At 49.6% G+C, this 18514-nt stretch overlaps 1 protein-coding gene across 1 annotated transcript in view; it reads right to left on the bottom strand.

Moving 5' to 3' along the window:
• Window positions 1-1211: 1211 nt before the first annotated feature.
• Window positions 1212-18514, bottom strand: part of C2CD3 (C2 domain containing 3 centriole elongation regulator) — a 61891-nt gene continuing 44588 nt past the window's right edge. Inside the window, exons 29-33 of the mRNA XM_079974279.1 lie at window positions 17390-17554; window positions 16207-16415; window positions 11249-12275; window positions 8681-8789; window positions 1212-1539 (exon numbers count right to left, since the gene is read on the bottom strand). Coding sequence (XP_079830405.1) covers window positions 1387-1539; window positions 8681-8789; window positions 11249-12275; window positions 16207-16415; window positions 17390-17554 — 1663 coding nt within the window. The 3' untranslated portion in view covers window positions 1212-1386. The remainder of the gene's footprint in view (window positions 1540-8680; window positions 8790-11248; window positions 12276-16206; window positions 16416-17389; window positions 17555-18514) is intronic.

The raw sequence follows: 18514 nt of genomic DNA, 5'->3' as shown, positions 1-18514 counted from the left end.
TTTGCAAACGGAGGGCGTATGCTGGGCAAGTCTCCCACGTTCACAGGGCGGTTCAGAAAACTCAGCAGGAAAGAGCAGCTACAGCAAGGTTTTAGTCTGAGCCCAGGGTCATTTGCATTGCCCTTTTGCGTCTTGTCAAGTGTACCCAGATATACACGAGACCCGTAACCCTGGGCTGCGTTCTAAAGGACTGCGAGGATAAGAAACGCAGCACAGCAACTTTCATCGCTCACGCTAGACTCTCAGGCACTGTCTGCTTCTGCTCGGAAAGGCGATTCTGTCCTGTTTGAACGTTTGGAAAACAACGAAGCAAACTTCATGACCTCCAAGCAGGTGAGATGCCACACAAAGCCCAGGCCTACAAGAGTGGCACAGGGTGGAAGTCTGACCAGCCCCAGACCTTACCGTAGCTCCTTCCCCACACCAGCACTGCCCTCTGGGAAAGCCGGTGCAGTGACAGGAAGGACATCCAGGGCAAATCTCCAGAATGGTGCAGGGCCTCTCACATTACTTGGTATAGGGAGGGAAGGAGCACCACTGCTGCAACAGCTCCTGGGGTAAGAACACAGGCTAGGAGAAGGAGCTGAATGCAGGAAGGAGTGAGAATGGAACTTTAGCTCCTGGCAGAGCTCGGTCCCAGAGGGTAGGCAGAAATCTGTCGTTGCCTGTAACCTAATTCCTTGGCTTATTTGACTAATGCCACGCGTCCTTCTAGGAGGAATGGACAGACCTCGTATGAGGCTCAGGAAGAGGGCTTTTTGAATGTTGATGACATTGAAATGAAATGAACGGGTTCTAGTAAAAAAGGTAAAATAAGAATATGAAAGAAGGGATAGATATTAGATAAAAATCAGGAACAAACAATATGTGAAGAAAGATAACTAAGGATAAAATTAATAAGAAGGAATTTGCTAATTAATTTTAAATTGGAATACAAGAAAGGGGGGTGTGAGGTCAAGAAAATAAGTTTATGAACGGTAAGAAATTAAAGAGAGGGGTTTTTATTTTTAACCTTTTGAATTTTTTTTTAGTGTTCTAATTTTTTCTTTCTTTCTCTCGTGTTTCCCCCCCCCCATATGTCAATTGTTTGTTTTTTTGTATTGTGTTTGAATGTTTATATGTTTGATTGTTTATATGCTCTGTGTTGTTGTTTTTTATGTAACTTCTTTCTTTGATAAAACTTAATAAAATATCATTAAAAAAAAAAGGAAGAGGGCAAGCTGCATCTCTGGTATACAGCAACAGGCTGGTCTCCCGCTTTCACACCGGGCTCAGAACTCCCATACAAATGCAGAAGGGCTTTGTGTGGCTCCTCAAGAATCATTTTTCTGCTACGGCAGCCCAAATGAGCCATCACTGATGGGCCTCCCTGCCCCCCTCGTTCCGCTACTGCTTTTTGGAGAACTGGGCTGAAAATATCCGAGCAATCCTTCTCATTTCCTTTTCCGGGAGCTCGTCTGGCGTCAGGCTCGGGTTGTGACGAGCCGGCCTTCGGTTAGGGATTCTCCCGGCAGCAGCAACGGCGGCGCCACTTCCAGCCTGAAACAGAAAGTGATGTTGCACCAACTTCCTCTGAAGACACAGAAACTGCAGATCTTTGCTAATCATAAGAACGTGGGAAGCTGCCTTAAAGGGAGTCAGGCTGCAGCAGTGGGTGGCAGGGGGCCTTTCTCAGCAGGTTTTATACGTCAGGGGCCGATTGCAAAGGCTGCTGGTCTGGCAGCTCCTCCTTGCCCTTCCATCCTCCAACCTGCCTGGTGGGATTCCAGGTATGACCCCTTCCCAGTTTCAGTGGCCCACAGTCTTTAGCTCCTAAGAGCAGAATAAAATGAAACCTTACGGCCCTTTCGTTTTATTCAAGCCTTCAGGGAAACCTAGGTGTCAAGCGTCCTGTCTGAGCACCCATGGGTGTATTTTTTTTATTTATTTTCAAGAATAATAATATCTAGTTGCAGAAGAATAAGGGGTTTTTCATTCTTCAGTCAGTAACGGTGACTGAAAAGGTTGATGAATGCAGTATTTCACACACATGTACAAATAACTACGTCGAGGTCCAGCTCCGAGGGCCTTCTGGTGTTTCCCTCACTGTGAGAAGTAGCAAGGTTAAAAAAAAGTTAAAGAACCCTGGACGGTTAAGTCTAGTCAAAGGCAACTCTGGGGTGCGGCTCTCGTCTCACTTCAGGCCAAGGGAGATGGTGTGAAGTAAAGTTACAGGGAACCAGGCAGAGGGACGCCTCAGTAGTGGTGCCCCCCCTGTGGAACGCCCTCCCATCAGATGTCAAACAGGTAAACAACTATATGACTTTTAGAAGACATCTGAAGGCAGCCCTGTTCAGGGATGTTGATGTTTTATTGTTTTTTTAAAATATTTTGTTGGGAGCTGCTGAGAGTTGCTGGGGCAACCCAGTCTGATGAGCAGCTTATAAATAATAAAATTTATTACATTATTATTATTATTATTATTATAATTATTATTAACACCCACACATCCTGCTGCCACAAGATCCCTCCTGCCCTTAAGCACCCATGTTTGGTGACCTTAGTCACAGGTTCTGAACACTGCAACCTGTCCTGAGCTGTTGCTAAAGGACGAGTTCAAAATCCTAAACAGATGACACTTGCGCCATTTTTAAACGCCTGTTACATATCTATATCTATCTGTATGCTTAACTTTGAGTCACATAAACGTTAATGCTGCTCTCAAGCAGCTTGTTCTCTCTCTCTCTCCATGCTATCTTCCAAGGCGAGTGGCTGCTGTCGAAACAGTTGAGAACGCTGAAGTTGCAGAACTTGGAGCCAGCCGCAGCCGGCCTGGAGCTCGTGTTTTTGACCTCTGTACAGCTTTAGCTAGCAAGCAATGCAGGATACAGAAAATGAGAAATGTGAACTTGGGCGTCTCCTTTGCCACAGGGTCTGCCCACCTTTCCAACTTGACATGCCTGAGAGCGGCTTAGCATGTTTCCTGTTTCAACACCAGGCCTGTGAATTCAGGTTGATCGGAGCTGACGGGATCGGGCTTGGTATTCAAGAACACTCGCCTCCCCTTTCTGGGTCACTTAAAGATAAGTCACCTGGCAGCTGTCCAGCCCAGGCAGCTGCCTAATGCCGTAAGGCAGCAATTCACAGCAGCCCCACAGGCTTTATAATAGGGCGACTCACAGAATGCTAGCGTTGGAAGGGATCCAAAGGGTCATCTAGTCTAACGCCGTGCAATGCAATCGCAGCCAAGGAATCTCTCGAGTAAGCTTTGCAATGCAAGTGTCTCGGCTGTGGGAAAGGCCAAAATTGAAGCCCCTCGCAGCAGAAACTTAAACTTGCAACATTTAGGGCAGGGGTAGGCAATCTAAGGCCTGGGGGCCGGATGCAGCCCAATTCACCTTCTCAATCCGGCCCGCGGACGGTCTGGGAATCAGCATGTTTTTACATGAGTAGAATGTGTCCTTTTGTATAAAATGCATCTCTGGGTTATTTGTGGGGCCTGCCTAGTGTTTTTACATGAGTAGAATGTGTCCTTTTATTTAAAATGCATCTCTGGGTTATTTGTGGGGTATAGGAATTCGTTCATCCCCCCCCCCCAAATATAGTCCAGCCCACCACATGATCTGAGGGCCGGTGGACGGGCCCACGGCTGAAAAAGGTTGCTGACCCCTGATTTAGGGGGTCTATAAAGCCACGGATGCCTCCAGGCAAAGCCAACTTTACAAGCTGAAGAGTTGCATGATTCCGTCTGTGCGATAATTTTCATTTGTAGTGACGGAGCATGAACTAGGAGATTTATCCCAAAGGGAAAGAAGTTGAATCAGATCAGCTGAAGGGTTCAAGAACGAAGGCTCTATAGCAGCCTCTGCAACCTGGTGCCCTCCGGATGTGTTGGGACTACAACTCCCATCCGCCCCAGTTGGCTGAGGTTGATATGAGTTGTAGTCCTAAACATGCGGAGGCCACTAGGTGGACAGAGGAGACTCTTTGGCAGGGTTTCCCAAATTTGGGTCTCCATCTTTTTTTGGACTACAACTCCCATCATCCCTAGCTAGCAGGGCCAGTGGTCAGTGACGATAGGAATTGTACAACCTCGGCACTCATTTCATCAGTGAATGGCACTAGCTAATGAAGATCACTCAAAATTCGCCATGGCACCAGATGGTTGCTTTTCCCAGCAGCTTCTATTTACACCCTTTTTTGGGAAGAAAGCCCTCAGTCTGCATAGTTTTCAGGGCACCTTTTGCACTCACGTTGTGTTTACGCCGTCCCTTGCCAGGGAAAAGCGCTTGGGCAGGTTCAGCTCAGGGAATGTGTTCAAACACCAGTTAACACCTCCCACGCCTGGCTCATACTTTTTCTACAGGGCTTGCTGCCAAATGCAGTCATACAGTGGTACCTTGGGTTAAGAACTTAATTCGTTCTGGAGGTCTGTTCTTAACCTGAAACTGTTCTTAACCTGAGGCACCACTTTAGCTAATGGGGCCACCCGCTGCCGTGCAATTTCCGTTCTCATCCTGAAGCAAAGTTCTTAACCCGAGGTACTATTTCTGGGTTAGCAGAGTCTGTAACCTGAAGTGTCTGTAACCTGAAGCGTCTGTAACCTGAGGTACCACTGTACAGGGACTCTACGGCCTCATTGCGAGAAGTGAGGTTACAGGGAACCAGGCAGAGGGCCTTCTTGGTAGTGGCGCCCGCCCTGTGGAACGCCCTCCCTTCAGATGTGAAGGAAATAAGCAGCTATATTATCTGGTTTATCTGATATGGTTTTGGAACGCTTTGGTTTTGGAATGAACTTCTGGAACGGACTAAGTTTGAGAACCAAGGTACCACTGGGAACAGCTTCAAGTGGCTGGCTAAACCAGGTGGTGTGATTGGAACTTGAGTATATATATCCTTTTGAGGATAATTCCATGGCTGCCTCATTTAATATCAGATCCTGCTCATTTTATCAGGCTCACAAGGTTCTGCCTCCAGTTTTATCCAAGCAAGATGTTCCCTCTTTTGCAGATGTTCTTTATAGAGTTCCCCCGCCACTCACCTCCATAGCCCATAGGGCAGGGGGGAATGAACCCATTAAACTTGCTTTGACGACCAGCAGCTGATAAGTTTGGCTACCATAACAACAAGAACTTGCCTGGTGAAACTTACACCAGCTCCGTGGATTTATGGGGATGGTGTAAACAACATTTAGAGACCAGGCTATAAAAAACCCAAACACCTGACGCTTTAAGGAAACTTCTTCCAAAGAAGCCAGCATTCCCTTTCAAAGCAACCAGTTTGCAATAGCTACATTTGTGCACTTATAAATTAGCAACCAAATGTATTTTGATGTATTATTTATGCACACCAATCCCTTCCTAAGATTTTTAGTGCTCTCTCAGCTTTAACAGCCTGTCTGGCCTTGTCACTCAGCAGCTTTTAGCTGTAAGCTCATTTGTTAAGCCAACGTCTCCTGCCAATTCCTGAAAATTCAACAGCAGCTTCTGCAAGTCCCTGCCCTCATTTCATTCACTGATCTCTGAACCACAGACCTCTCGGCTCTAGATTCAACCCCCAGTGTCATTCGTGCCAGCGTGAATACACCAGAAACTCGCCCCACTGCAGTGATGACAGCTGCCTGCGGTTGTGCGAAGGAGCGAGTTGTGTGGAATTCATTCAGGGCCATCACAACTCAACAGGCTGATTTAGGACACAACCCAAATCCCTGGCCAATGGCTGGGGGTGGTGGGGCTTGATGGAGTGGATTAGCCGCCGTTGTATCGACTGCGCTGCAGTTTGCAGTGGCTAGAGCTGAAAGGGGGTGGGGGGAGAGGAGGGAAGGAAGCGCCTCTTTGCTGTGCCAGCATCCAGGCTAGTGAAGAAGCCTGGATTAGGTCCATTTCCATCATCTGATGGCAGCAAAGCTGTCTTAGGATCGTCCGGATCCAGTGCTGACCTAGTCCCATCCCCTTAACACTCTGGGACGATCCTGCTGGCCGCCATTTGGGCATTCACTGGCAAGGCTCCCCTGCTGGCAGGGCGCGTCCGTCACATCCAAATTCCTTCCAGCATGGTGGTGCACTTGGGGTCTGAACTGCTCTGTTAGTGTGATGGTCTAGGACTCGGGAGAATCTCGGTCCGCACTGGATCCTCTGCCTCAGGTGGCATCTGAACCGAGTCTGGGGCCTGATCCCGAAGAGTCCCAGTCTGCACAGGTTCCCCTGCAACAAGCACCAGCTGGGACGAGTCAGGGGCCTGAGCCTGCCCTGGCTCCAGATGTGGGGATGACCTCGTTGCCTTCAGCTGGGCCATCACTTACAGCTGCTCCACTACCGGTTGGGTCAGGGGAGGCTGAGGCGGCCCCTGGGTCTAGTAACCCACCGATGTCTCCCGAGCTGCAGAGACTCAGGTCTGAGAGAAGGAGAGACTTGAGTACTCGCAGGAGGAGTGCTCGTCTTTGGGCGAAACAGGGAGGTGAGTCGCCGGGGGATCAGGACTGGCCGTTACCCTGACAGAGATCAAAGGCTGCTGGACCCTGCCCCAGGTTGCGGAAGCAACATTGCTGTATGCCAGATCCTGCCTGAGATCCTGTACCTGTCCCAGCCTGGTTTCCTGCCTTGGCCCTGTTGGACTGACTCCTCATGGAATCCTTGGATTCGGGACCGGACCTGGACCGCGTTGCTCGGGTTACCCCTGGGCCCAGCACAGATCCCTTAAACAGAGTTTTAAATATTCTCTGCCCACTTTCTCCACCCCACACCAGCACAGAATCTTCTGGGTCAAAAAAAAACCCAACTTGTGCAACTTACAAATTATGCCAATCAAGTCACTGAAAAACAAAAAGAACCAAGTGCCCTGCGGAATCAGATTTAGGGCCCACCAGCATTTGGTTTCCTCTAGCGGTGTGGCCACAGGCCTCCAGGAAGCAGGGGAAGGGCTGCCACAGGCCTCCCTGTTGCAATTTCTCAGTGTTTGGCATTCAGAAATATTGACTGCCCCTGAGCACAAAGGTTCTACCTAACTGTCGTGGATCAACAACCGTTAAAGGCAACCTGTTTGCACATAATTTGCTAACTGTGCATAACTCCTCCTTTTTTATGTTAATGGGAAAGGGCACCTCTTGGATCAATGGGATTCCTTCTTCTCAACCCTGCTTCCTAGATTCCACTGAACACAAGTCCATCTTCACAGCATTTATGGCTAAAAGCTTTCTTTCTTAGAAATGTCCTCTGGATGCTGGGCCTGGCACTAGACTCCAGGATTGTTGAGGACCGTATTCCTGCACGCACACAACTCTGCCTGTGGGGGCCCCAGTGCCTCTGACTCAAAGCCCTTTCCCTTGCCAGGCTCAGCCTGCCCATTTGTACTTGAAAGTCCTAGTTGTTGGCATCCGTCCATCTTGAAGGACAATGCAGTGAAGTCAAACTGAAGAATCACAGCGCCTGGTGTGGCTGCAGAGACCGGTAACTTCTAACTGCTGCCTCCTGCAATGTTTTAGTGACTTCCCTGGGGTACAAGCCTGGGAAGTTTGTCTGGAGGTCCTGAGCTGCCCTGATGACGAGACCCCCCTGATGTGGTCCAAAGGAAAGCAGAGCAATACATTTGGCACCAGCTTGGCTGCAGGAGTTGCCGGAAGGAGGCATACAAGGCCTCAGGGACTCCACTCTGGATCTCCTTAGCCTTTTCTTCTCCCAAAGATATCCCACAAGGCAGTGGGTAACTGGCTCTATTAGTGGGTTCATATCCCTATAATCATATAATCATATCCCTGCTCCTGCCCACCTAGCAGCTCGAAAGCACGTCAAAGTGCAAGTAGATAAATAGGTACCGCTCCAGCGGGAAGGTAAACAATGTTTCCATGCGCTGCTCTGGTTTGCCAGGAGCGGCTTAGTCATGCTGGCCACATGACCCATAAGCTGTACGCCGGCTCCCTCGGCCAATAAAGCGAGATGAGCACCGCAACCCCAGAGTTGGTCAAGACTGGACCTAATGGTCAGGGGTCCCCTTTACCTTTTTATAACTATAATCTACGGACCACAGCAATGGACCCAAGTCCTCTCTCTCTTCCCCCTTTTCTTTCTTTCTTTCTTTCTTTCTTTCTTTCTTTCTTTCTTTCTTTCTTGGCAGGGCCATGGTTCCTCTACCCACCTCCCCTGTAAAGCCACCACATACCTGGGTGAACAATATTAATAATAATTCCCCAGCCATTCTGGGTGGCTCCCAACCAAATATTAAAAACACAATACAGAATTAAACATTAAAAACTTCCCTAAACAGGGCTGCCTTCCGATGTCTTCTAAAAGTCAGATAGTTGTTTATTTCCTTAACATCTGATGGGAGGGCATTCCACAGGGCGGGTGCCACCACCGAGAAGGCCCTCTGCCTGGTCCCCTGTAACCTCACTTCTTGTAGCAAGGGAACCGCCAAAAGGGCTTTGGAGCTGGACCTTAGTGTCTGGGCTGAATGATGGGGGTGGAGATGCTGCTTCAGGTATACTGGGCCGAGGATGTTTAGGGCTTTCAAGGTCAGCACCAACACTTTGAATTGTGCTTGGAAACGTACTGGGAGCCAATGTAGGTCTTTCAGGACCAGTGTTAAATGGTCTCGGTGGCCATTCCATAAAATTCAAAGGGGAAACGAACAAATCAGTCAGCCCTCTGTCTAGGCCCCTGCTTGAAGGAAAGGCTGGGGAGAAAGCACAAGCGGCCATTCTACTTACTTTAACAGCAGCGGCCAGTGGAGTTGGAGGAGTGATGCTGAGCAGTCGCATGGAGGCTTCTAGATGCTGCGGTGGAAGGAAGAAGTTGGGGACGACCACGGGGTCAGATCTGCAAGGCAGCGTTAAGGAAGAGACTCTGGAAGCAGGTTAGGACTCCTGCTGGTGCCGCACTGGAACAAATTCCTCTGCAAAGCCCTACTGGGAAAGGGCAGATGCTGCGTAGCTGCTGCGTCTGCTGCTCTGGGCCTGTTGGTGCAAGGCAGCCACTCTGTGTGCATGTCCACAGCAATACCTTCTGCAAAAAACCTTTTTTGGGGGACAGGTGGAGAACAACACTGAGGGGGGCCATTCTTACATTCTGTGTGACTCTAATCTCAAGCTGGATAGAGTGGAGTCCCTGAGGCCTTCTACGTCTCCTTCCAGCAACTCCTCCAGCCAAGCTGGTGCCAAATGTATCTGGCACCTCTCTTTGTAAGACTAAAGTTCTTTTCTTACCTGAAAGGCCAATGTACAGTGGTGCCCCGCAAGACGAACGCCTCGCAAGACGGAAAACCCGCTAGACGAAAGGGTTTTCCGTTTTGGAGGCGCTTCGCAAAACGAATTTCCTATGGGCTTGCTTCGCAAGGCGAAAATGTCTTGCGAGTTCCTGCGGGTTTTTTTCCCTCCCCCCCCCTTTTCCTAAGCCGCTAAGCCGCTTATCAGCTGATCGCTAAAAGCCGCTAAACCGCTAATAGCGCTAATCCGCTAAGCCGTCAATGGGCTTGCTTCGCAAGACGAAAAAACCGCTAGACGAAGAGACTCGCGGAACGGATTAATTTCGTCTTGCGAGGCACCACTGTATCTGCCCCCTTGGGCCCAGGAGTGATATACCTCCAATTTTTGCAGACATCAAGATGCTGCCTTGTAGCAGCTCAGGCTATTTGCCCATCTAGCCTATGGCTTCTCGAATGGCTTGGCTTCCAAACAAATCGGCTCCTGAATGCTGCAAACCCAGAAGTGTTCCAGTTTGCAAACTTTTTTTGAAGCCAAACATCCGAGGCGGCTTCCGATCGACTGCAGGAAGCTCCTGCAGGCTAATCGGAAGCCGTGCCTTGGTTCTCGGAATGCTTTCGGGAGTCAAACGGACTCCCGGAATGGATCAAGTTCGAGAACCAGGGTTCCACTGTATCGTATAACTGTTGGTGCATTCCCCCCCCCCCACCCCAGCCCAGGTCTTCTCCCTGTTGCCTGCTACCCCAAACTTTTTATGTCTGGAGGGGCAGGGGTTGAGTTTTGGGGGTTTCCATCTGCACAGTGAGTGCTCTAGCAATGATCTACAGTGCCTCTCCAAACAGTTTTTCTGGTGAAGACTTCTGTGCAACTCACTTTAAGCTGGGTCTTTACAAGCCGGGATTGTCTGCCGCCCAGATAGCATTTCTTCAGTATCTCAGGTTCTGAGCCTGAGATCATTTTAAATGGAAAGGAGGGTTCCTCTGCCACTGACCTATGGGCCCTCCATCTTGCGTACCCCTAGATGCAGAACCTGGCGTAACGGGAAGAGCCAAATCTATCCCACCCCCCACCCCCGTCGAAGAAATCAGTGTGGTAACAAAAATCTGCACCACCTTGACATTAGCTTACAAGTTATGGGAATCTTTAAGATCTCAGCAGTGAGAAGGCTCATTGTCGGGGAATTTTAAGGGTACCGGGGTGATGTCCTGGGGCTGCATGAACTAATCCCAATCCAGTTACACCCTGCGGTCATTTGGCTGCATGGGGCTATTTTATCACTTGCAACCCTGAGGACACACGCGGTGCTGCTTCAACAAAATGTTAAAATTTAACTTATATAAGATGGAAGAATTATCTTATGTTACGCAACGCCTCCTCCCAGAGAACACAAAATAAAAACAGGTAAGTGGAATGGACGGGCGCCGCCACCCATAACGAACAATCACTGTACCTTGTTCTTGACTGATCACAGATGTAGCTTTTGCAAGGAGGCAAAGCAAGCTTAGCCAGCGACTTAAAGCACAAGCTTCAACCTGGGCCTGTAGGGCAAATGCTACTGAGATTCTGACCCCCATCTAATGTGGGGCAGAGGTTGTGGCCAGCCTTACCACCGAATTCTGCTCCATGAAACCTTTCCTGTATGGAAGCTGTGTCTGCCACAGCCTGTCCTGTTTTCTCCCTTCCCAACCTGTTGCCAACCAGATGTCTTCAAATGGCTGGGGCTGATGGGAAGTGGAGTCCAAGACACCTGGAGAGCACAAAGTTGTGTTTTTCTTTTTTTGGGGGGGGGCGCACATTAGGCAGCAAAGAAGGAACCTGGTCACTGAGATGCTGTTTCTGAATGGAGGCAGCACTTCTGGGCAACATGGCCAGCAGCCCCCTCCTTTTGAAAAGCCACTTCTGCTCTTAGATAACCCCATCAGGCTGCATGGCACTGAGGGCCTTGGACGTGACCTGCCTGTTCACGCTGGCCACAGCAAAGCTGGACCAAGAGAAAGGAAGAGTCATCCTAGGAGAATTTCACTGTTTATTTGAAGCCCAGGGGGCTTGCTCAGTTAGCCGGGTGAAAAAGGATACAGGACTACACTGGGCTCCAGAGGCTTCTCTGACTCCTCAGATAAGTCTTCGTGGCTCTCGTCAGAGCAGCTTCCAGAATGCTGTTCAGCTCCCACTGTTCTAAGGCAAGTGTCTTCTCTCAAACGCCTTCCTTCCTCACCTCGGGGGCCGCTCTCTAAGTCCAGCCTACCCGCTCCCGTCTCTGGAGCACGGTGCTTAGCTGCTGCAGATTCTCCATCACCACCACCGCCACCGTCGCATGGAATAAACGGTTCCCCTTCCACTATCTTGCCCCCAATTTCCTGCACTCTTCCATCATCTGCCCTTCGCTCTTCTGCAGCCCTATCCTTTGTTTGGCTCATGGTTGAGATGGGAGCAGGTGGCAAGAACTCTTCCAGACTACCCTCGAGGTCCTGCCTCCTCACATGCCCATCATCCCCATCTTCTCTCAAGGGGCTGTTACTGGATCTGGCGCTGCTGGGCACGCTCAAAGGGTCGTCTTGGGTGACGCTGGACACGGGGCTACTTCTGACGCTGCCTTCTTTCAGCACATGGTCAGCAGTCCCTGCAAGCTGGCCAGCGCTCCTCAGGATGGCAGGATCATGCTCTGGTTCAGAGACAACGCTGGACCAAGGGCTGGTTCTGTCAGTCATGGTGGTGATTTCGTTCAGCGTTCTTGGTTCTATGACGTCCTCCTCGTACTCCTCTTCCTCCTCCTCCTCACTGTGAGGCTGCGCAGCACCTTCGCTTTTCTGGGTAAAGCAAGCAGTTAAGGGATGGCTGCTTTGGGAATTGGCTTGGCCAAGGAATTTGTACAGCATGCCTACCCCGTAAGGGGATTCGCCAAGAGGGAGCGAAGGCTCTTTGTCGACACAGGTGCTAGAAGGTTCGCTCTTTGGGTGGCCTTTGGGAACCTCAGCCCTGGCAGCATCTTCTGTTTCGTGAAGACCATCCGCGCCGTGGGAGGCAGTAGCGCTTGAACACTGGCTGCCATCCACACAGACGCCCACAGATCCTTCGGCATTCTTCCCCATGTTGTTCTGCAGGTCTGTGGGAAGGAAAACAGATTCAGGGCGTTGCTAAAAATGAACAAACACCAAAGGGAAAAAAGACCAGGGTTTCAACATTCATGCAGAGGTCAATAATGCCATGGCTGTTTCCGCAGTGCACAAGGAATGGAGTGGAAGAATGATATTTGTGTCGCTGGGTGGTGCATCTGGCCCAGTGCAGGTGTGATACAGGCTTCCTTGAAAGTTAGGAGCTGGGCCTGCGAATCGGGATCCAGCCTCAGGGTTGCAGAGCACCTCCCACCCCCTTTTTTGACTAGCATTACATCACGGTTTACCTCTCCTAAATTTTGAGTAGCTGGAGCATGAGCTAGAGTTCACCCACCCTTAGTAGTGGAATGCACACACCCTGCTTACAATTTCTGCAGAGCCACCCTTCTGGCAATGCCTCTCGATTAGAAAGAGGCAACTCCAGAGCAGGGAGTCTTGGACTACTCTTCCTAGAGCGGCACGTCTGACAATTAATTTACCTTCTTTTTGACACCAGGATAATACTAAAAAGAAGGACCATCAAGAAGGCTGATCGCCGAAGAATGGATGCTTTTGAATTCTGGTGCTGGAGGAGACTCTTGAGAGTCCCATGGACTGCAAGAAGATCAAACCTCTCCATTCTAAAGGAAATCAGCCCTGAGCGCTCACTGGAAGGACAGATCCTGAAGCTGAGGCTCCAATACTTTGGTCACCTCATGAGAAGAGAAGACTCCCTGGAAAAGACCCTGATGTTGGGAAAGATGGAGGGCACAAGGAGAAGGGGACGACAGAGGATGAGATGGCTGGACAGTGTTCTCGAAGCTACCAGCATGAGTTTGACCAAACTGCAGGAGGCAGTGGAAGACAGGAGTGCCTGGCGTGCTCTGGTCCAGGGGGTCACGAAGAGTCGGACACGACTAAACAACAACAATACTAAAAAGAAATGGACATATATCTCTATGCCTACACCATTAGCATTTTTTTTTTTACCCTCACTGGATATTATTTAAGGTCATTATTTCAGTCTCTGCAGCTGATCCGTTTTGGAGCTGTTGTAGGAGAGCTGAGCTCTGTTGATGGGGTGAAGTCCAAGACCTTCAAATCTTTACCCCGTACTGTTTCATTTTGCTTTCTATGTAAAAAAAAAAACCTCTGAAGCCCTTCATTTCAAGGGATTTTTGTCTTCCATTACCCCTCATGTAGTAGGCTTTTCTCCCACATGCACAGCTGAGAGGTACGAACCAATGAAGAAGAAGGGACATTAGGGCTTTAATAAGGCAAGTCCCTTGCAAAAGTGGCAGTACTTTCACTAACTGTTTGTGTGTGTGTGTGCGTGTGTGCGTGCGCGCGCGCGCACGCGCGTGCCTGTACACATTGAGCCACAAAAGATTCTGCTTTATACACTGGTACCTTGCTTGTCGAACTTAATCCGTTCTGGGAGTCCGTTTGACTCCTGGAATGGTTCGAAAACCAAGGCACAGCTTCCAATTGGCTGCAGGAGCTTCCTGCACTTGATCGGAAGCCGCGGAAGCCACGTCGGACGTTCAGCTTCTGAGAAATGTTTGCAAACCGAAAAACTCACTTCTGGGTTTGTAGCGTACAGGAGCCAAAACGTCCGAGTACCAAGGCGTTTGACAACCAAGGTATAAGTGTACCAGGTTGGCTCACTGGTGCACCTAGCTCAGAAATGTCTGCACTTACCGGAAGGGGCTTTTTAGGATTTCAGACAGGGAGCCTTTTCCCAGCCCTACCTTGAGATGGTGCAGACTGAACCTGGGACCTTCTGCATGCAAAACACCCCACTGAACTGCAGCCCTCCCTGGATTGCATTAAGCCTATGAATACACCATCCAGTCAACACAAAATGCATGGCACTTAGTTCAATCCCTACTTTTGTTGACTTGCTCCTGGTGAGCGAGAGGGAGGCTTATTTTTCACAGTTATGAACTCCGTGCCTTGCCTGATACTGGGCAGGCTGTGTCCAAAGAAAGAAGCCAGTCAAACCCTTTACGTACATATACTGGGCACAGAAAGAAAAAACAAGACGTTGCAGTGAAAAGGAAATGAAGCACAGCATCACTCGTTTTCTGCAAAAGAGGAACACAAACTCTGGCTGCCTAGGAAATGGCCCTGCAATATTGTGTCACCTGAGCTACATCACAACTGAATGAGAAGCAGGAAAGTCTTTTGTTTTGTTGCTAGGTGAAGCCTCATTTCCTCTGAGCATTCGAAAATTGGCACTCATCCGGCTGAGGGCAAGATTAAAAGGAAAACAAAAAGGTCACTGGAAAAAGAAAGCGCTCAAAGAGAGATCTGGGGACAAGATGTGATGGTAACATGTTGTGGGAACAAAAGCAGAAAACAGTAAGGGAAAGAGCATCAGGGTTGCTTGAGGTGTAACTTTGTTCCAACATAGGGGCTCATTCCTGAGTTGGAAAAAGCAGCATGTGAAGCAGTCTTGAGAAAGGGTTTTAGAGAAGACCACTTAACTAAAAACAAAACAAAAACAAAACAAAAAAACAAGCCATCTCGCAATGATTGTGGAGGAGAAAGGAACAAGTGGAAAGTCAGAGAAACAGGAGCAAAGAGGCTGGGATTAAAGTGGTTGTAGCAAATGGCAAGGAAGGTTTTGCCAACTTCCCATTCCTGTTTCTTCTCTCTCTCTCTCTCTCTCTCTCTCTCTCTCTCTCTCTCCTTCTCAGGGCTGTTTCTGAATGGGACGATACGTTCCATTTCATTTTTCATTTCACTTTGTATATCGCCTTTCTATATTACTATACATAAGGTACAGTGGTGCCTCGCAAGACGAAAAGAATCCGTTCCGCGAGTCTCTTCGTCTTGCAGTTTTCTCGTCTTGCGAAGCAAGCCCATTAGTGGCTTAGCGCTATTAGCGGCTTAGCGGATCAGCTGATAAGCGGCTTAGCGGATCAGCTGATAAGCGGCTTAGCGGCTTAGCTGTTAAGCGGCTTAGCGGATCAGCTGATAAGCGGCTTAGCGGATCAGCTGATAAGTGGCTTAGCAGCTTAGAAAAGGGGGGGGGGAGGAAAAAAAACCTGCAGGAACTCGCAAGACATTTTCGTCTTGCAGAGCAAGCCCATAGGAAATTCGTTTTGCGAAGCACCTCCAAAACGGAAAACCCTTTCGTCTAGCGGGCTTTCCGTCTTGCGAGGCATTCGTCTTGCGGGGCACCACTGTAGTTTACAGGGACGCGGGTTGCGCTGTGGGTTAAACCACAGAGCCTAGGAGTTGCCGAGGAGAAGGTTGGCGGTTTGAATCCCCACGATGGGGTGAGCTCCCGTTGCTCGATCCCTGCTCCTGCCAACCTAGCAGTTTGAAAGCACGTCAAAGTGGATGTAGGTAAATAGGTACCGCTCCAGCGGGAAGGTAAACGGCGTTTCCGTGCCCTGCTCTGGTTCGCCAGAAGCGGCTTAGTCATGCTGGCCACATGACCCGGAAGCTGTACGCCGGCTCCCTCGGCCAATAAAGCGAGATGAGCGCTGCAACCCCAGAGTCGGTCACGACTGGACCTAATGGTCAGGGGTCCCTTTACCCTTTACCTTTAAGGTAGTTTACAAGCTGAAGAAACAACAAAATAGACAATATAAGTGGATAAGGCAGGAAGATGGGGGCAGGAGCAACAGCTGAGTCATGCTTCCTGTTTCCCATGCGCTCTTCTATTTCATTTGAAACCAACACTGCGCAGCACCCTGCCCTCCATGAGCTGGTGCCCCATACACTTTCATTGGGCTCCGCAGAGTTTCACCCTGCACAGATTCATCTATCAATGTACTCCTTTTCCCTCCCTGTCTCCGTCCCTCCTCTGAGCCCTCTGCTAGGCTTCTTCATTTGCCTGAAGTGGTCTTCTCCTCTCTGCCTGTCAAGCTGCATCCTCCCCTCCTCCCATTACTGCCACCCCCCCAACCCCCAATTCCAACATCTCACCAGCAATCAGGCTGCTGACTTGAGAAACCAGGTGACTGGATTTCTCCAGCAGATGGCGTCCTTCCAAATCTGCCACCATGGAGGCGGGACTTTGGTGACTGGCACCCAGGTCATCATTGTTCCTCCGTGGAGAACCCAAGTCGGGATGAGGTTTGGTGAGCTTTTGACCGAAGTACCTCTGAATCTCATCCAGCTCACTCAGGTTTTTCCTGGAAGGGAAGAGAAGTCAGAGAGGAAGCAGAGCCCTATCACATAAAGGGCCTTATGTGCAGCAATGGGTAAGCAGGTGGAGGTCAAAATTCATTTTATTTTCCACTTCCTTAGCGAATCCTTTTGCCCTTGGGTCTCAGTTCTAGTTAGGTCTCAACAGGGGCTATATCTCAGGACCCTTTTGCAATGCCAGGAATTAGCTCTGAGCCCCCTGGATTCAAAGCAGAGTGCCACCTGCCTTCTCCTTGCCACTGAACAACCAGAGTCAGCTGAAGGGAGACCTGGCGTCAGAGGCATGAGGCACCTGGCTATCAGACAGTGGAGAAAGGCTGCAGAAAGGGTGCCTTCTTTGTGTGCCTCCTGTAGAGGCATCTGCTTGGCCGAGGGCCTTCCGGCGGTTCCCTCACTGAGAGAAGCAAAGCTACAGGGAACCAGGCAGAGGGCCTTCTTGGTGGTGGCGCCCGCCCTGTGGAACGCCCTCCCACCAGATGTCAAAGAGATAAACAACTACCTGACATTCAGAAGACATCTGAAGGCATCCCTGTTCAGGGAAGTTTTTAATGTGTGACATCTTAGTGTATTTTTGGTCTTTGTGGAAGCCGCCCAGAGTGGCTGGGGAAACCCACCCAGATGGGCTTGGCACAAATAATAAATTATTATTATTATTATTATTATTATTATTGGCCACTGTGGGAAACAGAAGGCTGGGACTAGACAAGCTTCTGGCCTGACCCAGCTGCAGGCACTCCTGATGTGGAATTCAAAAGGACCAGCTTTCAGCTCCATCAATGACCATCTCACCTGCAACTAGGGAACATCCTAAGCTCCTCCTCTCCACTCCGCAAGCCTGCAAAGCATCTTGCTGTGATTTGGTGCGGAGGGTTTTTTGGGAAGAGCTAGCATATTATTTTCTAGCAGAGCTCCTGCTGACACAGAGCGTTTTGCCGTCCTGCCACCTGCAACGTGGCTTTACCTGAGAGTTCTGAGAAGGGAAGTGCGTGAGGAATGGGAAAGGGAATCCAGCCTTCCCAACTGGGACGTGCTGCTTTCTGCCTGCTGCAGCGACTCGTGGAATCGGCGGATGTTCTTCACGTGCTCTCCATGACGGGGCATCTGGGACCCCAAGGACCCAGTCCTGCTGAAGGAAGCAATGCTGTTAGTGATTCTCTGCTCCATGCTTCACCTTCCGCCACTCTTGCTCAAGGGGCAATAATATCTTTCTCTCCATTTCTGAAGATTCAAACACCTTACGCACAAAATCACAGCCTGGTACACCACACTACTTTCTCTGGAAAAACCATCCCCCTAGTTCCATGCTCAAAATCGTTAAGGATCCCCTTCGCTTAGAGAGGCCGTCTTTGAAAGCATGCAGATGTCAACACAGGGCTGAACACAGGCAGATCTTTCAGCCTTTCCTTATCAGATCTTTGACTTCTCCCTGTGGTTCTCCTTTGGCCCCTGCCCAGTTTGCTGGTTATTCTTTTGGAACATGGTACACAGGAAATAACCTTGCCGTTGGAAGTGGGTGTAAAGGTAAATACAGTGGTACTGTGGTTCTCGAACTTAATCCGTTCCGGGAGTCCGTTTGACTTCCAAAACCGTTCAAAAACCAAGGTGTGGCTTCCGATTGGCTGCAGGAGCTTCCTGTACTCAAGAGGAAACCACATCGGATGTTTGGCTTCCGAAAAATGTTTGCAAACCGTAACACTTACTTCCGGGTTTGCGGCATTTGGGAGCCGATTTGTTCGTCAACCAAGCCGTTCAAGAACCAAGGTACCACTGTAACTATTTAAGGTTTTTTAAGGTGGGGAAATGGGGCAGCGTCCCTCCAGCACTGAAGACGTGGAGTGCACAGTCCACAAACATTAAATAAAACATGTCTAGCTAAACACACAGTATTGGCACTGATGGGTTGGAGAACAGCTGAGTTCTCAGTCAGCAGTGATGTTACAGGTGCTCTCTAACAGGTTCCTGTGGAGCACATGGAAGAGCCATAAATATGCTGAAGGCTGGTGGGAGGCAACAAAATAGTGATGTTTGAGTGCTTTGGGAAGTGCGGCAGCCGCACCGTGGAAGGTATTATTGGCAAATAATATCT

This window comes from Podarcis cretensis (genome assembly GCF_951804945.1).
Source record: "Podarcis cretensis genome assembly, chromosome: 4".
In the NCBI taxonomy this organism is placed as follows: domain Eukaryota; kingdom Metazoa; phylum Chordata; class Lepidosauria; order Squamata; family Lacertidae; genus Podarcis; species Podarcis cretensis.
Note: the sequence above shows the minus strand (reverse complement) of the source record. Positions and strands in the feature narration are given on the sequence as shown.